Below are 17,991 nucleotides of genomic sequence, written 5' to 3'. Positions count from 1 at the left end.
CTTTCAAATATCTCTCATGAAGTGTCTCAAGTGATTGCGTGACTGCTGCACCGACTATCGTGACTTTTCCAAAAGGGAGGCATATGAAATGCACAAAAGTATCTCTTTTGTGAAATACGAACTTCGTGAGGTAAACGACTTGTGCTCATTTGCAAATTTTCGTAGATATAATTTCACTGCAATGAGTAAAAGAAGAGCTTCATCCAAAGCTGGATCGTTGAAAAAGCGGGGGAAAGTTGAAGGTGTCGACCAAACAGCGGGAAACGAGGTGAAAACCTTGGTGGATAAAGTAGCTCGCGAACTGCACAAGAATGCCGATCACAAAAAAAGTCAACCCATGAAGAAATACTTGAGGGACAAGTTCGAGTTTTTTGGTCTTAGCAGCCCTTTAAGGAAGAGCGTTTGTAAGGAATTGTTGAAGGAGAAATTGAATCCCGATGACACGAAAGAGTTTGTGCTGTTTTTATGGACTAAGCCAGAGCGAGAATTCCAGTACTTTGCCATCGATTATCTCGAGAAGAACTTGGACTCTTCCGCAGATTTTGAAGAAAACATCCAATGCTTGAAGGATTTGATCACGAGCAAATCTTGGTGGGACACTGTGGATGCACTGGCTTCCAAGATGGTTGGGGGACTCGTGAAGCAACATCGAGATTTAGGAAAAGTTGTCATGGAAGAATGGATCAATCATGAAAACATGTGGCTCAGAAGAACCGCCATACTTCATCAGCTCTCTTTCAAAGAGGAAACGGACGAGGAGATGCTGTTCCGCTTCTGCAGTCTAAGGGCTTCCGAGGAAGAGTTTTTCATCAGAAAGGCCATTGGATGGGCCCTGAGACAGTATGCTCGGACTTCTAGTTCCAGTGTCAAGAAATACTTACTGAAGCACAAGGGAGAATTAAGTGGCCTGAGCTTCAAAGAGGCCTCCAAACATTTGAACTTGTGAAGACATGATATTCATAGGATATTCAAAGTTATACTTGCGCTACCCTTGTCTCCTCGATGGACAATGAGAGTCGTCACTACCCTGCCCATTGAGGGCTCTCGCTCTAAGGTTGTATCAAAAAGCCAATGTTTTCTAAAGGGTTGGAACTTTTTCCAAACCAGTTTGCCTTTTATTTTCCTTTGTTTCAAATACTAGACAAAAAAAATATAAAACTGGGTTTGTATTAACCTATTAGATCCTGTGTTTTTTCTGATAGAAAGTTGCAGTTTTTAAGTCTTTGCATCCACACCACAAGAAGTTAAATCTTTTCTCACAAGAAGCATGTATTCAAAATTTATTTTGGATGTACTTGTAAAATACATCAGAATGTAAATAAACAAAAACCCAAGCCAGCCAATCTTACTTTTAGATTTCTTATTTTTCCTTTCTCCTCTTTGTTCAACTTTCATTGTCTGAATTTCATCTCATCAAAAAGTTTTCGAGGAAAAGTCACTAGGTGTACAGAGCAAGACATTTGTTTAAAGAAAGAGCCGTTATGAGCAACTGGGTCTAAATTTGCTTGCAGTGATTTGTATAATGGAGAGGTTGGCTGTAAATAGGCCATTAGCAGTTAAAGCTAAAAGGGGCCTTCCTAACCAATGGTAAGGTTAGCCAATAAAGTTTTCTCTTAATTTTTTTAGACTGGTTAAGTTCATCATGCTTTTCTTTGTTACCCTCACATGCACCAACCCACATACATTGTCAATAACAAAGCCTTGAGTTACTTAACTTGAAAAATAGGTTGGCAAAACCTCGAGTTTAAAATGGCATTAGAACATCCTTTTTCTCTCATACGCTGGTTTGATTACCAGCCACTCTTCAGGAAGTAAGCCTGGGCTCCTCCCTGAACTAGGAGGTTCAAATACCAGACTCAAGAAGACCTTGGAAATCGAGCCTATTCACAGGAAGATGCAAGCAACAAAATTCCAATTTGTAATGTGTCTGTTCAGTAATGCGTCACAGATAATCACAATGTCGTACGAACAAAAAAGTGGCACAAGAAGCACAGCCAAGTGTGTCAATGATATTCCTACCACATTTTGACATCTTCTATGATCTATTCCTGTACAGACCCATGGCAACATGGAATCTAATTGTTAAAATAAGGAAGATGTGGTGATAGTGATGTCATCAATGCATCTGTCCTCCAATGGATCATAGACAGGAGCCAATAAAAATTTGTATAGTTTTCAGTTTATTGTATAATTCCCAATTAGTAACCCACGTGTGTTTTTCATCTTTTCTTTGGTGGAGCATGCACACTCCTGAAAACAATTTTGAACTGTTTAATGAGTTAACATAAACCAACAGAAAAAAAAAAAAAACTACGGTGTACTCAATAAAGGAAGAAGCCATTTTATTCAAATAATTACCATGCATCAATGCAAAAAATACAGAAATGTTTATCAAGTATCCACATTTACAAGTAGACAAAAAGCTGCCAATCACAAGCAGTGTTACTAGTGCTTTCAATGGACACCACTTATTCTTTAATCGATGTTTGGTCGCTTATTCTCCAGCTTGCTGTAATCAGTATGGGTGTAAAACTACAAAAAAAAAAAAAAATACAAGGCAAGGTTACTGGATTCTTTTTTCCAAGACTGTAGAAGGGATATATTTGTGCTAGGTCAAGAAGTACCTCTAGGTGGATAAAAATACAAAAAAAGCAAACCTTCAAGCATTGATCATGCTTTATCTTTTGCCAAGGATATGGATTGTTCTTCCTGTCCCAGCTACCAAGTAAAACAAAACAAAGTATAAAAAAACAATTATACTAAATTGTGAAGAACAGACTCACTGAAAGACTTTTAAACTACTTTAAGGTAGGAATTCAGGTCTAATGCTTTTGAGATAATCATCACATTTTGAAGACATCTTGGTATGCTCTTGGCAACATTTAACCAAAAGACCACAGTAATTGAACAGTTTAGGAGACCAAACGAACACAGTATTTGAACAGTTTGGGAGACTTCTCATTAAACACATCCCACATTTTCAAGGGCTAAAAATGTCACATATTAAATTTTGAAAAGCAAAATTAGACCTTCTTTTAGACCCTTTTCCACCTTTACACCATGACATCAGCATTCATATTCCCCACACTCTTCTTAAAATATTTTCTTCGGTACCGACAAGGAGAATTTGTTTCACAATCAATGCTTCTTAGGGTGATGATCATTTCCTTTATTCTCATGATCTTAATGATTGATTCAGCAGTATTACTGAAAGGAAAACTTAGATGCTGGTCACTCTATGGGTTTAGTGGAGGCGCGGTGGTCTTACGGTTAGTGTGCTTGATTCCGGATCAAGTGGTCTGGATTCGAGCCCTGGCCAGGGACATTGTGATGTGTCCTTGGGCAAGACACTTCACTCTCACAGTGCCTCTCTTCACCCAGGAGAATTGAATGGGTACCAGCAAATTTAATGCTGGGGGGGTAACCCTGTGATGGACTCATATCCCATCCAAGGGGGGGTAGCTGCTTCATGCTAGCTGCTTCATGCTACGGAAACTGGAGTTAAGCGCCAACCTGATGGGCCACATGGCTCTAAGTAGGCTTTACCTACCTACCTACTCTAAGGGTTGACAGGTTAAAGATTCGCTGTTGATAAAGTAATTCATAAAACTAATGAAGCTTTAAGTTTCGATACAAACACTTGTATAGTACATGTACTGATGGTACAGTTTTTTAAATTTGTCTAATTTTTTAACAATGACAAATATTGACTCAACAAACAGGTATCTTGGGCAAGAATCCAAGTTATCTTGTGTACCATACATTAACTTCACCCTCAAGGATCACTATGATAGAGAAAGATTACCCTCAAGGCCAATGAGTCATCTAAATCACTTGTTAATCACTATTTATTATTCATATACATACGTAGCATCTGGGTTTTTAGTGGCCAGTCGCATTAAATAATAACCAGCTCCAACACAACCAGCGCCAACCACAACAAAGAGCGGAATCAACTGAAAAAAAGAAAATCAAAAGATAAAGTGGTAAATGACAGAGACACTGCACTGGCTGCTTTTTCAACCCAAGACAAGGGGATTCCAACCAACGAACATAATCCCTTCTCCCATTTAAAGATAGCCTGAATCTTTATCCTCAATTTTCTATTGGACCCATTTAAAAACAAAATCTGTAGGGTTAGGTTTTTTTCAGCACTTTAGAAAAATGTCCCACAGTTTGTGATTTTTTTTTTAGGCTGTTTTGGAGCAGATTCCTAGCCCCAAATCGGAAAGTTTGCCATCCATAGGGCTCAAAATAAAGATAAAATATGGAACTTTTCCCACTCTCCCACAGTTCAAATCCAGAGCAATCCCTTTACCACAAAATAACAGTTAATTTGAAAAAGAGAACTTTTTTTTTTAATTCTGAACTTCCCAATCTGAAATCTGATTCCAGCATTTTTTTCAGTAGTTTTACCCGTGATACTCGTCCAGTTGTTAAATAAGCACAATACAAAATACGTCACTGTCAATATAATACCATAGCATTGATTTTGTATCAATTTTTTCTAACTACATGGCACGTTTCTTTAAAAAAAAAACGGAAATACATTACTTGGAAGACCAAGATGACGTAGGAACCGCACGAATACAGAAGAAAACTAGACGACTTATTGAAACGCGCATTCTTAAATGAACTCAACTCTATGTGCAACTACATGTACCTTACACTTAAAACGATCAAACAAGCACCCAGCTAATATTTTAGAATAAATTTGTCCAGCTTAAAATCATAATCATACCTCGGGGTGTTTTCTCAAATAAGTAAAAACCATTTTAGCCGTAACTTGGTCGAAACAGAAGAAAAATGATGTTAAAGATTCGCTCGAGCTCTTCCAAGATGGCGTTCGCACCAAACTCTGTGAGGCTTGGTTGCTAAGCCAAATATTGCGTCACAATTCACGGTTCACAGAGTACAATATGGCTAACTTTGAGAATGAGTAAGAAAGATCAAGAAACTCAAGAGTGTCAATGCTGCAACTAAAGGGAAAATACTGCAACGTATGTTTATTTATCTTTCTTTTCTTCTTAAGTTCTGAAGTACAATTACAACATGTTTACGGAAGAGGCTTGGGCTATTTGACGTTAAGTATATTTAAAGAAATTAAACTGGCCAGTCTTGCGGGGAACAGAGTTATGGCCTTGGATAAAGCAGCTGTGAATCTAAGTGGCAGTACTGTAACCTTGTATATACCTGCGTAGCTGGCGGTTTTTTTCATGCTTTATAGAGTTGATCGAGCGTCGAAGCCGTGACAGGCTCAGAACGAAAAAAATTGGCAATTAGAAAGCGAGGAAGCAACTCCCCCTTTGTTTATTTCTGTAACGAACGCTCAAAAGGCCGCTAACTACGCAGGCTTTGGGCTTCTGGTCGTATTGCATAAGGAGCGCGTATTTCAAAATGGCTCTACATATAACAGATAGCAGGGAATGAGTTACATATAACCCCATACATTAATTATGCATTCCATTTCATAAAGACTAAATATAAAGATTTCTGTTGTAGTTTAATTTTATACTTGGTTCAAATTTTATTTTCCTTTCTTCTCGGTCATGTTAATGTATGATAATGAGTTTGAAACAAAGGAGAATAAAATTTGAACCAAGGATAAAATTGAACCACAACATTTCTTTGCAACACTCTATGCATAATTAATGTATGGGGTAAAATGGAACTCTTGCCCATAGCAGATCTCATGGTCGAGTTTTGCCATACTCTGCAAACTAGTGGAAGCGTATGTTTATATTACTGCCTACCATTGGTGTGCAGAGCGTCAGAATGGAACTCCCTGGGGAAGTACCCAGTAATTGTAGTAACAATAATGGTCTTAAGATTTTTTAATCACAAATTTCAAACAAATGAGAGCCTTTCCTTTTTTCATGTCACTTCAAATTTAAGAGCACTCCCCAGGGGTGAGGACGGTCTACATTTGCTGTGTCTTTTACTTTTATCTACAAGTTTTTGTTGAGAATATTAAACAAAACCAGTACAGTATTGATTTCAATTTAAGAACTCAAACGAGGATTTGATGAGTTTTCTTGTGTACAAAAAAGTGAATACATTTTGTGTGCCTTACTATGAACTGGAACATGCATTTTTTTTTTAATGTAAAGTTCGCAGAGGTATGTTTTGTCAAATTGAAAAATTTACTTTCAAAGTTCAGCCAAGAGCAAGGGTTTATAGGATTAAATACCTTTCAATGAAAACCACGATTGTCTTTTCATTGTCTGAGTTTGATTTTAGATGTCAATGTTTTTGAAAATTTGTCAGTACAATTTTAAGAAAAAAATATCACCCTAAATTTTTAAAGAAAAGTACATCTCTTGAAGCAGCCTTGTGCTTAGTAGGTTTTAATTATCTAATATTATATGCTTAGTTATACTAAAAGTTTTTTTTTTAGTGCAAACCCAGTGGGGCTTCATTGTCTCCCTGGAAATCTTTTCCATACACTCCAAGGCTCATTATGATTCTGCATCTGGCCGGGCTTTTTCAAGCTTTGAGTAATCTGTATGACTGTAAAGCTGTTTGAAAAATAAAATTGCTTGGTTCAGCTGCAGAAATTATTGATTAAAAGTTGTGATTAAAGACATGGTTTGGTAAACTGTTGTGATTCCAGTTAAGAGGCATTTTTATGACCACAGAAACACCTGGGGAAAACTGTAAAACCTCTGTAAGTGCTCACCTTAAGTTGTTCATCATGCTTGACATTAAGCCAGGGATGAGGGTTATTCTTTTTGTCCCAACTGTAAAGAAAAGACACTGAGTTAATTTAGAGGGAAGACTGGAAAGGCTAGGTCATACACGTATGCAAACATGCAGTCCTCTTTTGGTGAGAGTGCAAAACACAGCAGCACAAACGCCATCGATTATTTCATTAGATAAGTATCATAGGCAAAGTTTTATGTAAATACCGGTAATTGTAAAATATTAACTACGATGCGGCATTGTTTTGATCGACAAAAAATTCGTTTTTCACCGTTAGTCTAGTGGCATTGTTACATGGAAGTCTAGTTTGGTTCGAATCTTTTTTGGAAGAAAAACAAATAACGTTTTCTGGGAATCTCAAGTTAATCAGCGATCAAGAAGTCAAAGAAGAGGTCAACAATGACAGCTGAAGGTGTAATCAAACTGCAATCATGTATGACAAAAGAAGGCGGCCAGGGCGAGATCTCCAAGATCGATCAGGACAAAAAAAGGGCCCACTGTAGACTTCAAAGTTCATTTTGCTTTCAAGATTCCGTGGGACTCTTTAATTTCTTTAGTATTTTAAAAAGTCCGGACAAGGTAGTGACATCTGGAGTGGCGACAGCGTCATATTGAGCCACAGGTAACTGTCATAAAAACAGTCTTTGTTTTTTTTATCAGCATTGTAATGAAGTCTATGTCCATAAAAAGAAACAGACCATTGCAGATAAAAGAGCTGTACAGTTTGACGTTCAGACTCGAAATAAATTGAGTAGTGGGTTCGTGAGCTGAACGAATAGGACAGCAGTGCGTGAGCTAAATGAGTAAAATTATTTATGACTCAGAGAAAACGTTTTTTTTTTGTTTTCCTGTTCAGATATTTGGTCAGGAGTCAATGTTTGTCTTAAACGATCCCAAAGACGTGAGTCACCTCACGCAGAGAGACAAATTAGGCATCAAATTACAATGCCTTGGTGACAATTGCAAATAATTGCATTACTGTAATTAAACATGTTATCCCCTTAAAGAGGAAAGTGAAAACTAAGACATGAAAGTAAAATAACATCGGTCTATCCTGATTTCTGGACAGAAACAACTGTGAAAGTGTTCGAAACTTGTTTGAGTAAGTTTGATTCGGTAGAATACTTCTGATGAGATATAGCGTTACCTTTAAAAGGGGTTCATTGTACTTTTAAATGGACCTTTTGGATTTCGTGGTCCAACCATTGATCGAGTTATCTCACTTAAGTTTTCTGAGTTAAAACATACCTCGCTTCAGGGTTTTTCGTTGCTTGTCTGATCGTAAAAGCCACAGCTCCAGCACAGCCAGTGCCGATAATCAAGAACAGAGGTGTCAGCTGTGAGAAGGAAGTTGCAAATTAAGAATACTACAAACAAAACTTCGCCACTTGGCCACAGAGAATTTTTCGTAACTTAAATTCACAGGAATTACATTTTTTGTTGTTGTTGTTTTTCGACCTAGCAGCGACAATTCAAGAAAAATCTTTCATCAGAATTGCTATGTAATACCTCCAAATCGCAGGTCTTGACCTCTTTGTGTCTGTACACTGAGGCTCTACGGAAATTCTGTTCATCAAAACTGTTTACCGCAAAAGAACTGGTGAATAGATTGTTGCGTCGTAAAACAGTCATTTGTTGCTTTTTGCGTTTTCATATATTCAAGCATCGTTGTTCTAAAATTCAAATGAAATGTCAAAGCACAGCTGTCTGGCTAGCTTAAAGAAGGTAATCTACATAAAACTGTTCTCTTAATTATCTTCAGTAAGGTTTCAAATGTTAAAAATTTCTTCCACTGAAACGGACTTGCTAACGTTGCAATATATTGAGACTGTGGAAAAAACTTATAAGATCTGTTTGATCGAAAAGCTCTGCGAATTAAAAGTCGTTCGCGACGTTCATTTTGACAGTATTGTTATTTTCATATTAATGAATTCACACCCGAAGTGCAAACTGAAATTTTCACTGGCAACGAAAAGATCTGTTGCTATTGTGATTTTCTCTTCCTCCAGTAGCACCAGAAAAAATGCAAGACTGATTCCTTTAGCTTCGAAAAGAATTTAGTATAATCCCTTCGCCCATCTCTTTCATTTATCGATAAGCGTCTTTGAAACACCTTTTGTACGTGTAGAATTGCACGAAACGAAATTTCCTGAGAACAAGCGATGTATATAGTTAAAAGATTGATAAAACTGACCAGTCTTACCTCTGGTGATTTTCTGAGCAGAGCAAGGACCATTTTAGATCTTCAAAGAAAACAGTTAAAACGCCTTGCAAGCTTAGTTTTGCGATAATTTGCAGGGAACGCTGCCAAAGTGGCCCGAAGCACTTCACCTGTATTCTGAACCAAAAGGGGTTATAAATACTTAAAATAAACTGCAAATGACATGTGTGACGTCACGAGCCCTACCCGGAACTACATTCATTCTACAAGGCAGGGTAGTTCACGGAAATATCGGCCATATTTGCTTCTGGAAAGAAAGGAAATGATTCACTGCTCACGCAAAGGATTTCAACAACCAATATCGACGTTTTTATACCACCAGAACCATGCGAGACATCACGTAAAGAAAAAAGATCCAACATCCTTCCATTAGGATTAAGAAGTTGATCTGTGTAAACACTGGCTATATTTATATATCCAAGAAGATGTCGACCATCATGTCGGGCATTGACTAAAACATTTGGGTAAACTTACAATTGTTGTAATTTTTTATGGGTGGTTGGTCTTTTTTTTTTTCTTCAATCGTGGTAAAGGCGTGCTTGTCCTCATAGGGCTAGGTTTTTCATTTTCTGAGGGCCAGATAATTTTTGGACCACAAGTTTTTTTTAGACCTACCTAAAAATTTCGTAGCATAACTTCCTTTCAAATGTTATTCTTATTCGGAAATCGAAGTTCTCGAGGAATTATGATCGGTGCCATCTCTATTCTAGTGATGGTTCGCGCTTTATTTACTTTAACGGTTCTTGGATAATGTGTCTAGAAAGGATGTACTTGACTCCTGGGAAATTAACGATCCCCTTCTTTCAAGCAAGTTAATAACGAAAAATATCATGAAAATGCCGCTTCTCGGTTGTTTTGATATGTCACTCGATTCGAAATACTATAACGAAAAAGAAACAACAACCATGCAAGAGAAAAATTCAAATGAATATTTAATAAAACTTCGGATCCTTTTGGATCTCTGATATTTTACATACGCTCAACAGAGGAAAATGTACATTTTGAAGAAAATTTTTTAGCAATTTGCTGACCTCGAAATAACGTTTCCAGTAGGACTCGAAAAGGCACCTGGGAATGTTTTCACTGAGAGCGCCAAGCTGCTTCCTTCTGCATTCATATAAATTTGTATATTCTTAATGGATAACAAATATGGTTCTGATAAAAGTTGTCGTCATGATTTAAATATGTGGGCTATTATTTCAACAGTTGAGTTGTTCTTGGAATATTTAACGTTTTTCGCTGCAGACCGTCGTATTCTTTTTCATAATCCAGCTTTTCAGCGTCTTCCATCGGCAACTGAGGGGTGAGAAGGCTTGTAAAGCTGTTGATTGAAAAAGTATAGGTAAACAGACGAATAGAGAGACGAATTGATAAAAATATATTTAATTCTGACATGTGTATAGGATAATTTGAGTATTTGAGTATTTAAGGATTTGTACAAGGTACTGGAGCAGAAACAATAGGACATAGGTCTCCTACGAGGTTTAAGCTCCAACAAACCCACCCACCCCACCCCAGTCGGGAGGATATCCATCACACAGTAATCTCGTGCATGGGAAATTAAAGTCTCCTACCCCTGACCCTGCAGGAGATGTGACCTCCACTTATTCGTCCCTATCCGAGAAGACTAGAATATCCAACCATTTCTTGATGTTATTGAAAGGTAGCATATTCTTCTCAATTATTTTAAGACCCTGAGTGTTGGTCCGGCTGGGGCTCGAACCCTCGACCTCCCGCACAACAGTCCAGCGCTCTATCCATTGAGCTAACCGGAACTGGAGAACACGACCTTATGTTCTCTTAATGATAATCATCAAAGACAATTTTAAATTCTTAATCTAAGGATCCCTGTCTTCTGGTTATCGCCGGTTGCAGCAAGGATTTCAAGGTTTATGCCAGCGTTTCCGTAGAGATAATATGATAGAATCTAAGAGGTCTGCCGCTCACCTTCACTTGTTGATCTGGTTTGATGTTAAGCCAAGGATGGGGATTGTTTTTCTTGTCCCAGCTGTTAAAAAGAAAAAAAAGCTATGAGGGAAAAATAAAGCTACTGCAATCGATCCATCGCGTTGGGCGTTAGACGTCAGACGGATTTTTTCATGTCTTCTGATAAAAAAATAAGTCACATACCATGCCTCAGGGTTTTTCGTGGCTTGTCTTATTAGAAAAGCCGTGGCTCCTGTGGTCGCAGTTCCCATAATCACCAAGAGAGGAATAACCTGAAAATAAAATGAGGAAAATGAAATAGTGAATGAAACCAGGAATCCATACTGACACACAAAAAAACACAATTTAAAAACGTCAGATTAAAAAAGTGATGAACTTGCTGACGGTACTGAACGACTTAGAAATATTTCCACGAAAGACACATAAAAGCCGATTTGTTTTCTCAGAGCTGAGGAATTTTTTTGAAACGATCTCAGTATCCTTATATCAACAAGGAAGTTGGGATCATCTCTGTAATATGTCAAAGTTTCCAGGAATCCGATGTAACGCACGTGCAGAATGTCATGTCAATTTTACAATCTTTTATTTTATAACCACCCATAATCAGACATGCCATTTGATGTTTTTCGAAGTGTCTAAAATTAGAATGTTTGCTAATTCAAAAACCTTGGCTTTACCACCCGTTTGGAAAAGGAAACACCTAATTTTTAGGCTATTCCTTGATCAAGAATGCATTTTTCTCCCATACTCTCAATTTTCTGTACAGAAAGTCGTACTGATATGTTTCTCGTACAACCACAAGATTCATTATGTCAGGTTTCGTCGCAGGTGTCCTTGTCCCTCAATATTTTTTCCTGTAATGAATTATTTCTTTGCAAAATAACAGCTTTTGACATCGATTTCCTGTTTTCATTTCTTCTACTTTTTGTTTCGCTTCGTTGTTTTTGCTTTTTATGTTTATTTCAAATTTTTTACGAAATACAAACAAAATTGAATTGAATTGAATGATAAGAACCATGCAAAATATTTGGAAGGGCCACTCTTTCGTTAAACGATATTCATCGCTAAATTGCTTTCAAAGTGATAAGTTTGTGAAGAATTGCACGTTCAGGGAGGAACAACTCTTACTACAATATCTCGCTTACAGCGGCTTACCTCCGGGGCTTTTCTTATCACAGAGAGAACCATTTTCTTGACAAATTGGAATGTCTTCGTCGACAATCTCTTATCAACTTTGACTAGCAATAATTTATTGCAAGGGCTATTTGAAACAGCCGTAACACTTCGCTTCTGTTAGAACTGATCGTTTAAACCGGTGGTGACGGATATTTATCTGTGTGAGGTAGCTAAATTTATGCCCCATGTGACGTCATCTGTAGCTTCGCGTAGCAGCCTTGACGTACAAGAGACGCCTGGGACGAGCCAAATCGCACGCTCGGAATGTAGAGGCCTGGCAGCCAAGTAAATAACATGGCGGCTACGAGGATTCTGGCGTGCTCCAGAGTTAAGGTTCGTTGATTGCAGTGTTTGATCACCTTTGTGAAATCGTTGTATTTATCATTAACTTCTTTAAAAGATAAAAACGTGTTGCTTGATTGAGGTCATTTTTGGAGAATAATCAAACTCGGTTTCCATAATTTTATCAAAGAGGGACTTAAGTGACAACGTATTTCCCTTGTTCTCGATATTGAAGTTATGGATGATGTAATTTCCTTGTTACCCTTCTGGTGTTTGCTGACAGTTTATTGCCATGTTACTGTCGTTCCCAAACACGTCAACCCCAAGCGGATTAACCTTGCCCCCGCGTCACGTGTGATATCCCCTCGACAGAAAATTATTTTCTTAAAAATCATATCGATGGTAATTGAACTGAGTGGAGTGCGATTTGTTCTGAAATCATGCGTGTGATTTCAATATCAAACAAGTGTGTAGCACGAGTTTGAATTGAAATCACAAGTATGATTTCAGACCAAAATTGCATGACACGAAGTTCACTTAGCTTACCACTTCATTACATCCATTTTGAAATTGCCAAATCCAGGCGCTCAGAAACAGAATTGTTTAACTTGTATAACTATTTTATTGATCCAGAAGGTAGCTAACTTGTAAAATGTTGCAAAAGTTGTCTTTCCTTTTCCTCTTATTAGTTACTTAAATAAGCATGAAATCGTATTAGTTGTTGTGTTTTAGTAGAAGTTTCTCTTTGGCTGGAAAAAAGATGCAATTTAGAGTAAAAAAAAAATGGTGTAATTCATGAATAAATTGCACCAACGAGAGCCAATCAGATTAGAGGGATCTCTAGTGATTTCAAAAAGCAAGTAATAAAGCCCAAAATTAATTTCAAGTTATTATTGCTCATGTCATTACTTTATTGTTCTTTACTGGTCACGAGATGCACTGTTTGCACTGCCCTGTGAAAATAAAAAAACTGATGTATTAAAACCCCAAAACATCTTGAATTAAATAAATCTCTTTTTGACTGATTTCTGTTGTAATGAATTATTAAATAGTTCAGATAATAATCTAAGAGAGGCTAGCAGAGGGGGGTTACTGATCCCAGTTCACACACACATTTTAGACAGGTGTCATGTTTACTTTAAAAAATATTTCATGCATTACATGTTTAAAAGGGGAAACTCCAATTATCACTTTGTTGGTTAAGTTTTAATAATTTTTTGTAAATAAATTTGGCAAATGGTATTAGTTTATGCACAGTGATTTGAGAATGTGCTTTTAAATTAATTCCTGTATAATATTGATTAAATGATAGATATTCTCTTTTCAGTTGTTCGGCTTTATTTTTGAGTCATCAATATTGAAATTTTCAATTATTCAAACTCTCAACTGTCCAGACCATTCAGCCCAGTCCTGACGAGTTTGGATAATTGAGGTTCAACTGTTAGTTGTAATGTGCATAAATTAAGTCAAGCTTTTATCATTCAAGTCCTTAGAGGGCATGCACATGCTTGCTTGTTTGTTTTGGCTAAAAGCTTTGCTGATTTATTGTAATGGTTCCTTTCACAGCCATGTAATCTCACAGCAATCTTCAGAGTGCATGAATCAATGGTTAACTCTGTTCTGGTCATACAAACACGATCAAAGGTCAGCAAAAAATCACCATTTCATGCTGGAAAGGGCCATAAGGAAAAGATTCGAGATGAAAATAGCAGTAGAAAGACATATATAGGAAAAATGACTGTTAACAGACCTTTAAACAGACCCTTACTTATTGATAGCCCAGGTAACATAATTATAATTATTTTGTTTTTTCAATTTATTTAACCTCTTAAAGATGACCCCTCCACTGAAAACCAAGCATTGAGGTTGCCTGTATGAGTTAAGGACTTATAAGAGGTCAGCCTCCCAGTTAGCTCAATTGGTCAGAGCGCCGGATTGTGTTGTGCAGGAGGTCGAGGATTCGAGCCCCGGCCGGACCAATACTCATGGTCTTAAAAATAAGTGAGGAGAATTTGCTACCTTTCTACAATCAAGAAATGGATAGATATTCTAGTCTTCTAGGATAAGGACGAATAAACCGTAGGCCCCGTCTCATACAGGGTTAGGGGTAGGAGACGTTAATCTCCCACGCACGAGATTACTGTGTGGTGGATGTCCTCCCCTGGGTGGGATAGGGGGGTGGGATGGGTGGGTGTTGGCCCTGAAAAGCTCCTATGGGGAGTGGTCAATTAACCTAAAGTATGTATGTATGTATGTATGTATGTATGTACCATAAGAGACATGTATTTTGAGTCATGACTATGATTTGTTTCAGAGTTGTTTTTTGTTCCGTTCAAAATAATTATGCAGACTATGTTTGTAATTTGAAAGATTGTCTACATGTTCAAATTTATCCTTGGTTTTAATTTTTCAAGCCAGTTTGATTTCTTTACTTCTTTGTCTCCTTTTCATTGTTGTAGCCTAAAACAGAAAAATAATAATTGAACTGTATTGAAACATTCCAAATGGTGGCAATTAGAAGGGTTCTTTACAGCCAGAACAAATTTAAACAGTAATGTTTGACTTATACCTGGGGGGGGGGTACTCCCTTATAAGGGCTTAATGGGAACGTGTGGCCAGCCAGGGTATGTTTTTCAAGATTTTTGTCTTAAAAAGGTATCGAATTTATCATTTTTTGTCTTAATCAGGGTATCGATTTATCAATTTTTGTCTTAAACAGGATATCTTTTCTTGGAAGATAAACAGCAAAATTTTTACAAGCTCTAATTTTAATTAATATTGAATTCCGTTGATTTTGGCATTGATACCAGGCACATTAAATGTCTTAAGGAAGTGTCAGAACAAATTTGACTGCCTTGTTTTTGGAATGTTTTTTATCAAAGAACTAAAGCCAACGCTAAACAAACAGTGCAATTCAATTTGCGCCAAACTATTTGTTTAGAAAAATTCGTGCTATGATTATTTTATTCTTTTATTCTTTTATTCTCTTCCATTGTATATTGTTTACACTTTTTCACATATTTTAGTGTTCACATTTTATCATCTTCAACTTGCTTCAACATATTTATGCTGATTTGGAAAACTTACTCACTTGAAAATGACCTCAGAGAGGTCGAAACATCGTGACTTCTTAGTGCTAGCTTTTATTTCAAAGTCGATTTCTAAGAAACTACTTATTATAATTAAAAATTACTGATTGAACTGTCATTTGTTTATCTGTAGGAGTAATATTCAGTGACTACCTTCCAATAAGAAGATATTACTTTTTCACGCCATGGGTAAGTAGAGCTTGAAGGAAAAGTAATAGCTAATATTATATTATTATTAACACATTAATAGTGTTCAGCTAACATATATACCTTTCAAGATAGTCTGGACTTATGCTTCTAAATGGATGAACCAAGGACAATTCATAGTGTTGAGTGACCTTGGGTGTGGCAATTTCTGCTCACGTTGCCTCTCTCCACAGAGTTGTATTCATGTGTTCTGCTCAATCTATTCAAATGATCCTGACCTTCACGGTGATCTCCAGCTCTGAGACAAATTATATCCAAATAGACCCTGAAATGGTCTTGCCCTTGAAATGATCCAAATTTTCTTGGAGTTGAGCCCAAAAAGATCCCCAAAGAACTAAGAAAGTTATTACAATTATAGTAATTAAAGATGGGACAGTGGATTGCTTTGTGGCAAGGGAAACAAAAGCCATCTTATTTTGGTCCTTGTTATAAACTGATTTATGGGTCTTTAGGACAAAAAGAAGGGATCATTTTTTTGAGCAGAATTATTCCTTGATTGATTTGCAGATCATTTCTGTACCATTTATGGATGAAGTCTATTAACTGGAAATATTTCTTATGCTATAGGGAATAAAAGAAAGATGGAATGCCTTTAAGAATGGTTTTTGGACCATCTACAGGTGAGAGATAATCTTCCAATTATGATATTGCTGATAGTGAGCACCATTATCAAATAGGTATTTGCATGGAAGAGCAGCAGGCATCTTTGTGCAAGCATGGACTTGTTTTTTTGATGAAATAATAAAATGATAACCTTATAATAATAGTAACTTTTTTTTTTTTTAAATAGCCTTGTCCTCATAAGAAGACATATAAAACCCTTCAAGTTAACAGACTTTGGCCCAAAAGCTCAAGAAATCTACATAGCAGCAAATGAAGCACTTGCTAGGTGAGTGTTTAGCTTGAACTAAATACAAAATCTGTATTCAAACTAATAACTGTAAGGTTTGGACTCGTCCAGTAATCCAGGGTCATTAACAGATACTGTTGAGCAGTGATATCCTGAGCCTTGTTGCAGTTTGAATGATTACAGTATTACAGTTAAAAAAGGTTGTAATGTAGTTTAATTCATATTCTCCTTTTTGCAGTAAAAAAGGATCCCAATTCTTAAAGAGAGAAAAGTGTTAGTCAAGCCACACCTTACTAAGGTGGTTGACAATCCTCCAATTGACATAATAAACAGAAATCTTGTTATTTTTCTCTAAGTTACTTGCAAGTTGCCTCTTCCCAGCAAACAATGTTGCCTGAAATTTACAACCATTTTGTAACACCAGGCAACATTGAAATAGGGAAGGAGGAGAGGATAAATGAAAGTGAGAGGGAAAAATTAAATATAAGTATGCTTGCCAAGACTTTTGTCACTCTTTGTAGTTTGAAATAATCTTACCCTGAATAGCATCACAATGTATAACCAAGAACAGCTATTTCAAAGTTGTGGCCAGCCGTAAAAAATCAGGAATAAGTAGGGATCAAAGAGGGCTGCTCACAGTTTGACTTGCAGTGCGGTAACTCATCACCATTTTTGTAGTGCAGTCTTCTAAATGTTTTAGACAACCTTGGTTAAGGGAACATCATAAGTTTTACCTTACATGAATGGATTAACTCAAAGAAGAAAAATTGTCATTTAATTATCGTCTTTAATGCTTCGATCTATTGAGTTGGTTTTTGTTTTGTTAATATACTCTGGCAGAAAAAGCAAAAAAGATCTTCAAGAGGTGGTGACCAACTCAGTATACCGGGTAAGGACAATATCAAGAGCCTATTTTAGAGGTACAAAAAAAAAATGAAAAGAAATATTTGGTAAACTGTGAAAAGAAATGTCTTAGAAATCTTGAGTGTGAACAGCTGAAGGACAGGTATCAATAATGCATAGTTAGCTCATAACTTGATTTTTTTTTCTTTTCCCTGAACACCACGATGCAGGTAAAAGTAATTATTATCCATACTGATCTCTATACATTTCTAATGGGGCTGACATGGAGAATTTGCTCACCTATCAGGAGCTACTCCAATTATTGATCATTTTTCCATATTCTCATGGCTTCAGTGTTTGATTCAGCATTGATACTGGAAGGACAAATGAGACACCACCTCCCGGTTAGCTCAATTGGTAGAGCGCCAGACTGTTGTGCAGGAGGTCGTGAGTTCAAATCCGACCGGACCAACACTGAGACACTCAGGGTCTCCTTAATTAATTGAGAAGAAAGTGCTGCCTTTGTAATAATATTTGCAAATGGTTAGACTTTCTAGTCTTCTCGGATAGGGACGATAAATGGAAGTCCCGTCTCCTGCAGGGTTGGGGTAGGAAACGTTAATTTCCCGCACACGAGATTATTGTGTGATGGATGTCCTCCCTGGGGTGGGATG

At 37.0% G+C, this 17,991-nt stretch overlaps 5 protein-coding genes across 6 annotated transcripts in view; 2 read left to right on the top strand and 3 right to left on the bottom strand.

Annotated features, from left to right (window-relative positions):
- The first annotated feature begins 50 nt into the window (after positions 1 to 50).
- LOC111337416 (uncharacterized) lies at positions 51 to 1,627 on the top strand. The gene has a single exon (XM_022943700.2). It carries the CDS (start codon positions 89 to 91, stop codon positions 944 to 946), a length of 858 nt encoding a protein of 285 aa, XP_022799435.2. The 5' UTR covers positions 51 to 88; the 3' UTR covers positions 947 to 1,627.
- A 691-nt stretch (positions 1,628 to 2,318) lies between these two features.
- On the bottom strand, positions 2,319 to 4,916 carry LOC111337411 (cytochrome c oxidase subunit FA4). The gene is made up of 4 exons (XM_022943696.2): positions 4,742 to 4,916; positions 3,868 to 3,956; positions 2,658 to 2,718; positions 2,319 to 2,532 (listed from the first exon to the last, which is right to left on the bottom strand). Exons 1-4 carry the CDS (start codon positions 4,772 to 4,774, stop codon positions 2,476 to 2,478), a joined length of 240 nt encoding a protein of 79 aa, XP_022799431.2. The 5' UTR covers positions 4,775 to 4,916; the 3' UTR covers positions 2,319 to 2,475.
- Positions 4,917 to 4,980: 64 nt separating this feature from the next.
- On the bottom strand, positions 4,981 to 9,065 carry LOC111337412 (cytochrome c oxidase subunit FA4). Of its 2 annotated transcripts, none has more exons than XM_022943697.2 (4): positions 8,906 to 9,065; positions 7,951 to 8,039; positions 6,680 to 6,740; positions 4,981 to 6,518 (listed from the first exon to the last, which is right to left on the bottom strand). In XM_022943697.2, exons 1-4 carry the CDS (start codon positions 8,936 to 8,938, stop codon positions 6,459 to 6,461), a joined length of 243 nt encoding a protein of 80 aa, XP_022799432.1. In that variant the 5' UTR covers positions 8,939 to 9,065; the 3' UTR covers positions 4,981 to 6,458. The 2 variants fall into 2 exon arrangements, with proteins under 2 accessions (XP_022799432.1, XP_088596301.1); XM_088740175.1 differs by lacking the exon at positions 8,906 to 9,065 and adding an exon at positions 8,212 to 8,365.
- Positions 9,066 to 9,831: 766 nt separating this feature from the next.
- On the bottom strand, positions 9,832 to 12,206 carry LOC111337413 (cytochrome c oxidase subunit FA4). Its single transcript, XM_022943698.2, has 4 exons — positions 12,026 to 12,206; positions 11,054 to 11,142; positions 10,871 to 10,931; positions 9,832 to 10,244 (listed from the first exon to the last, which is right to left on the bottom strand). The coding sequence occupies exons 1-4, from the start codon at positions 12,056 to 12,058 to the stop codon at positions 10,200 to 10,202; spliced, it is 228 nt and encodes a 75-aa protein (XP_022799433.1). The 5' UTR covers positions 12,059 to 12,206; the 3' UTR covers positions 9,832 to 10,199.
- Positions 12,207 to 12,275: 69 nt separating this feature from the next.
- LOC111337410 (large ribosomal subunit protein mL45) overlaps positions 12,276 to 17,991 on the top strand; it is a 9,406-nt gene continuing 3,690 nt past the window's right edge. The window contains exons 1-6 of the mRNA XM_088740173.1: positions 12,276 to 12,379; positions 13,895 to 14,111; positions 15,551 to 15,606; positions 16,192 to 16,244; positions 16,415 to 16,513; positions 17,315 to 17,363. Of these exons, the coding sequence (XP_088596299.1) occupies positions 12,341 to 12,379; positions 13,895 to 14,111; positions 15,551 to 15,606; positions 16,192 to 16,244; positions 16,415 to 16,513; positions 17,315 to 17,363 (513 nt within the window). The 5' untranslated portion in view covers positions 12,276 to 12,340. The remainder of the gene's footprint in view (positions 12,380 to 13,894; positions 14,112 to 15,550; positions 15,607 to 16,191; positions 16,245 to 16,414; positions 16,514 to 17,314; positions 17,364 to 17,991) is intronic.

Source organism: Stylophora pistillata, chromosome 12, assembly GCF_964205215.1.
Source record: "Stylophora pistillata chromosome 12, jaStyPist1.2, whole genome shotgun sequence".
NCBI classification, from domain to species: domain Eukaryota; kingdom Metazoa; phylum Cnidaria; class Anthozoa; order Scleractinia; family Pocilloporidae; genus Stylophora; species Stylophora pistillata.
Note: the sequence above shows the minus strand (reverse complement) of the source record. Positions and strands in the feature narration are given on the sequence as shown.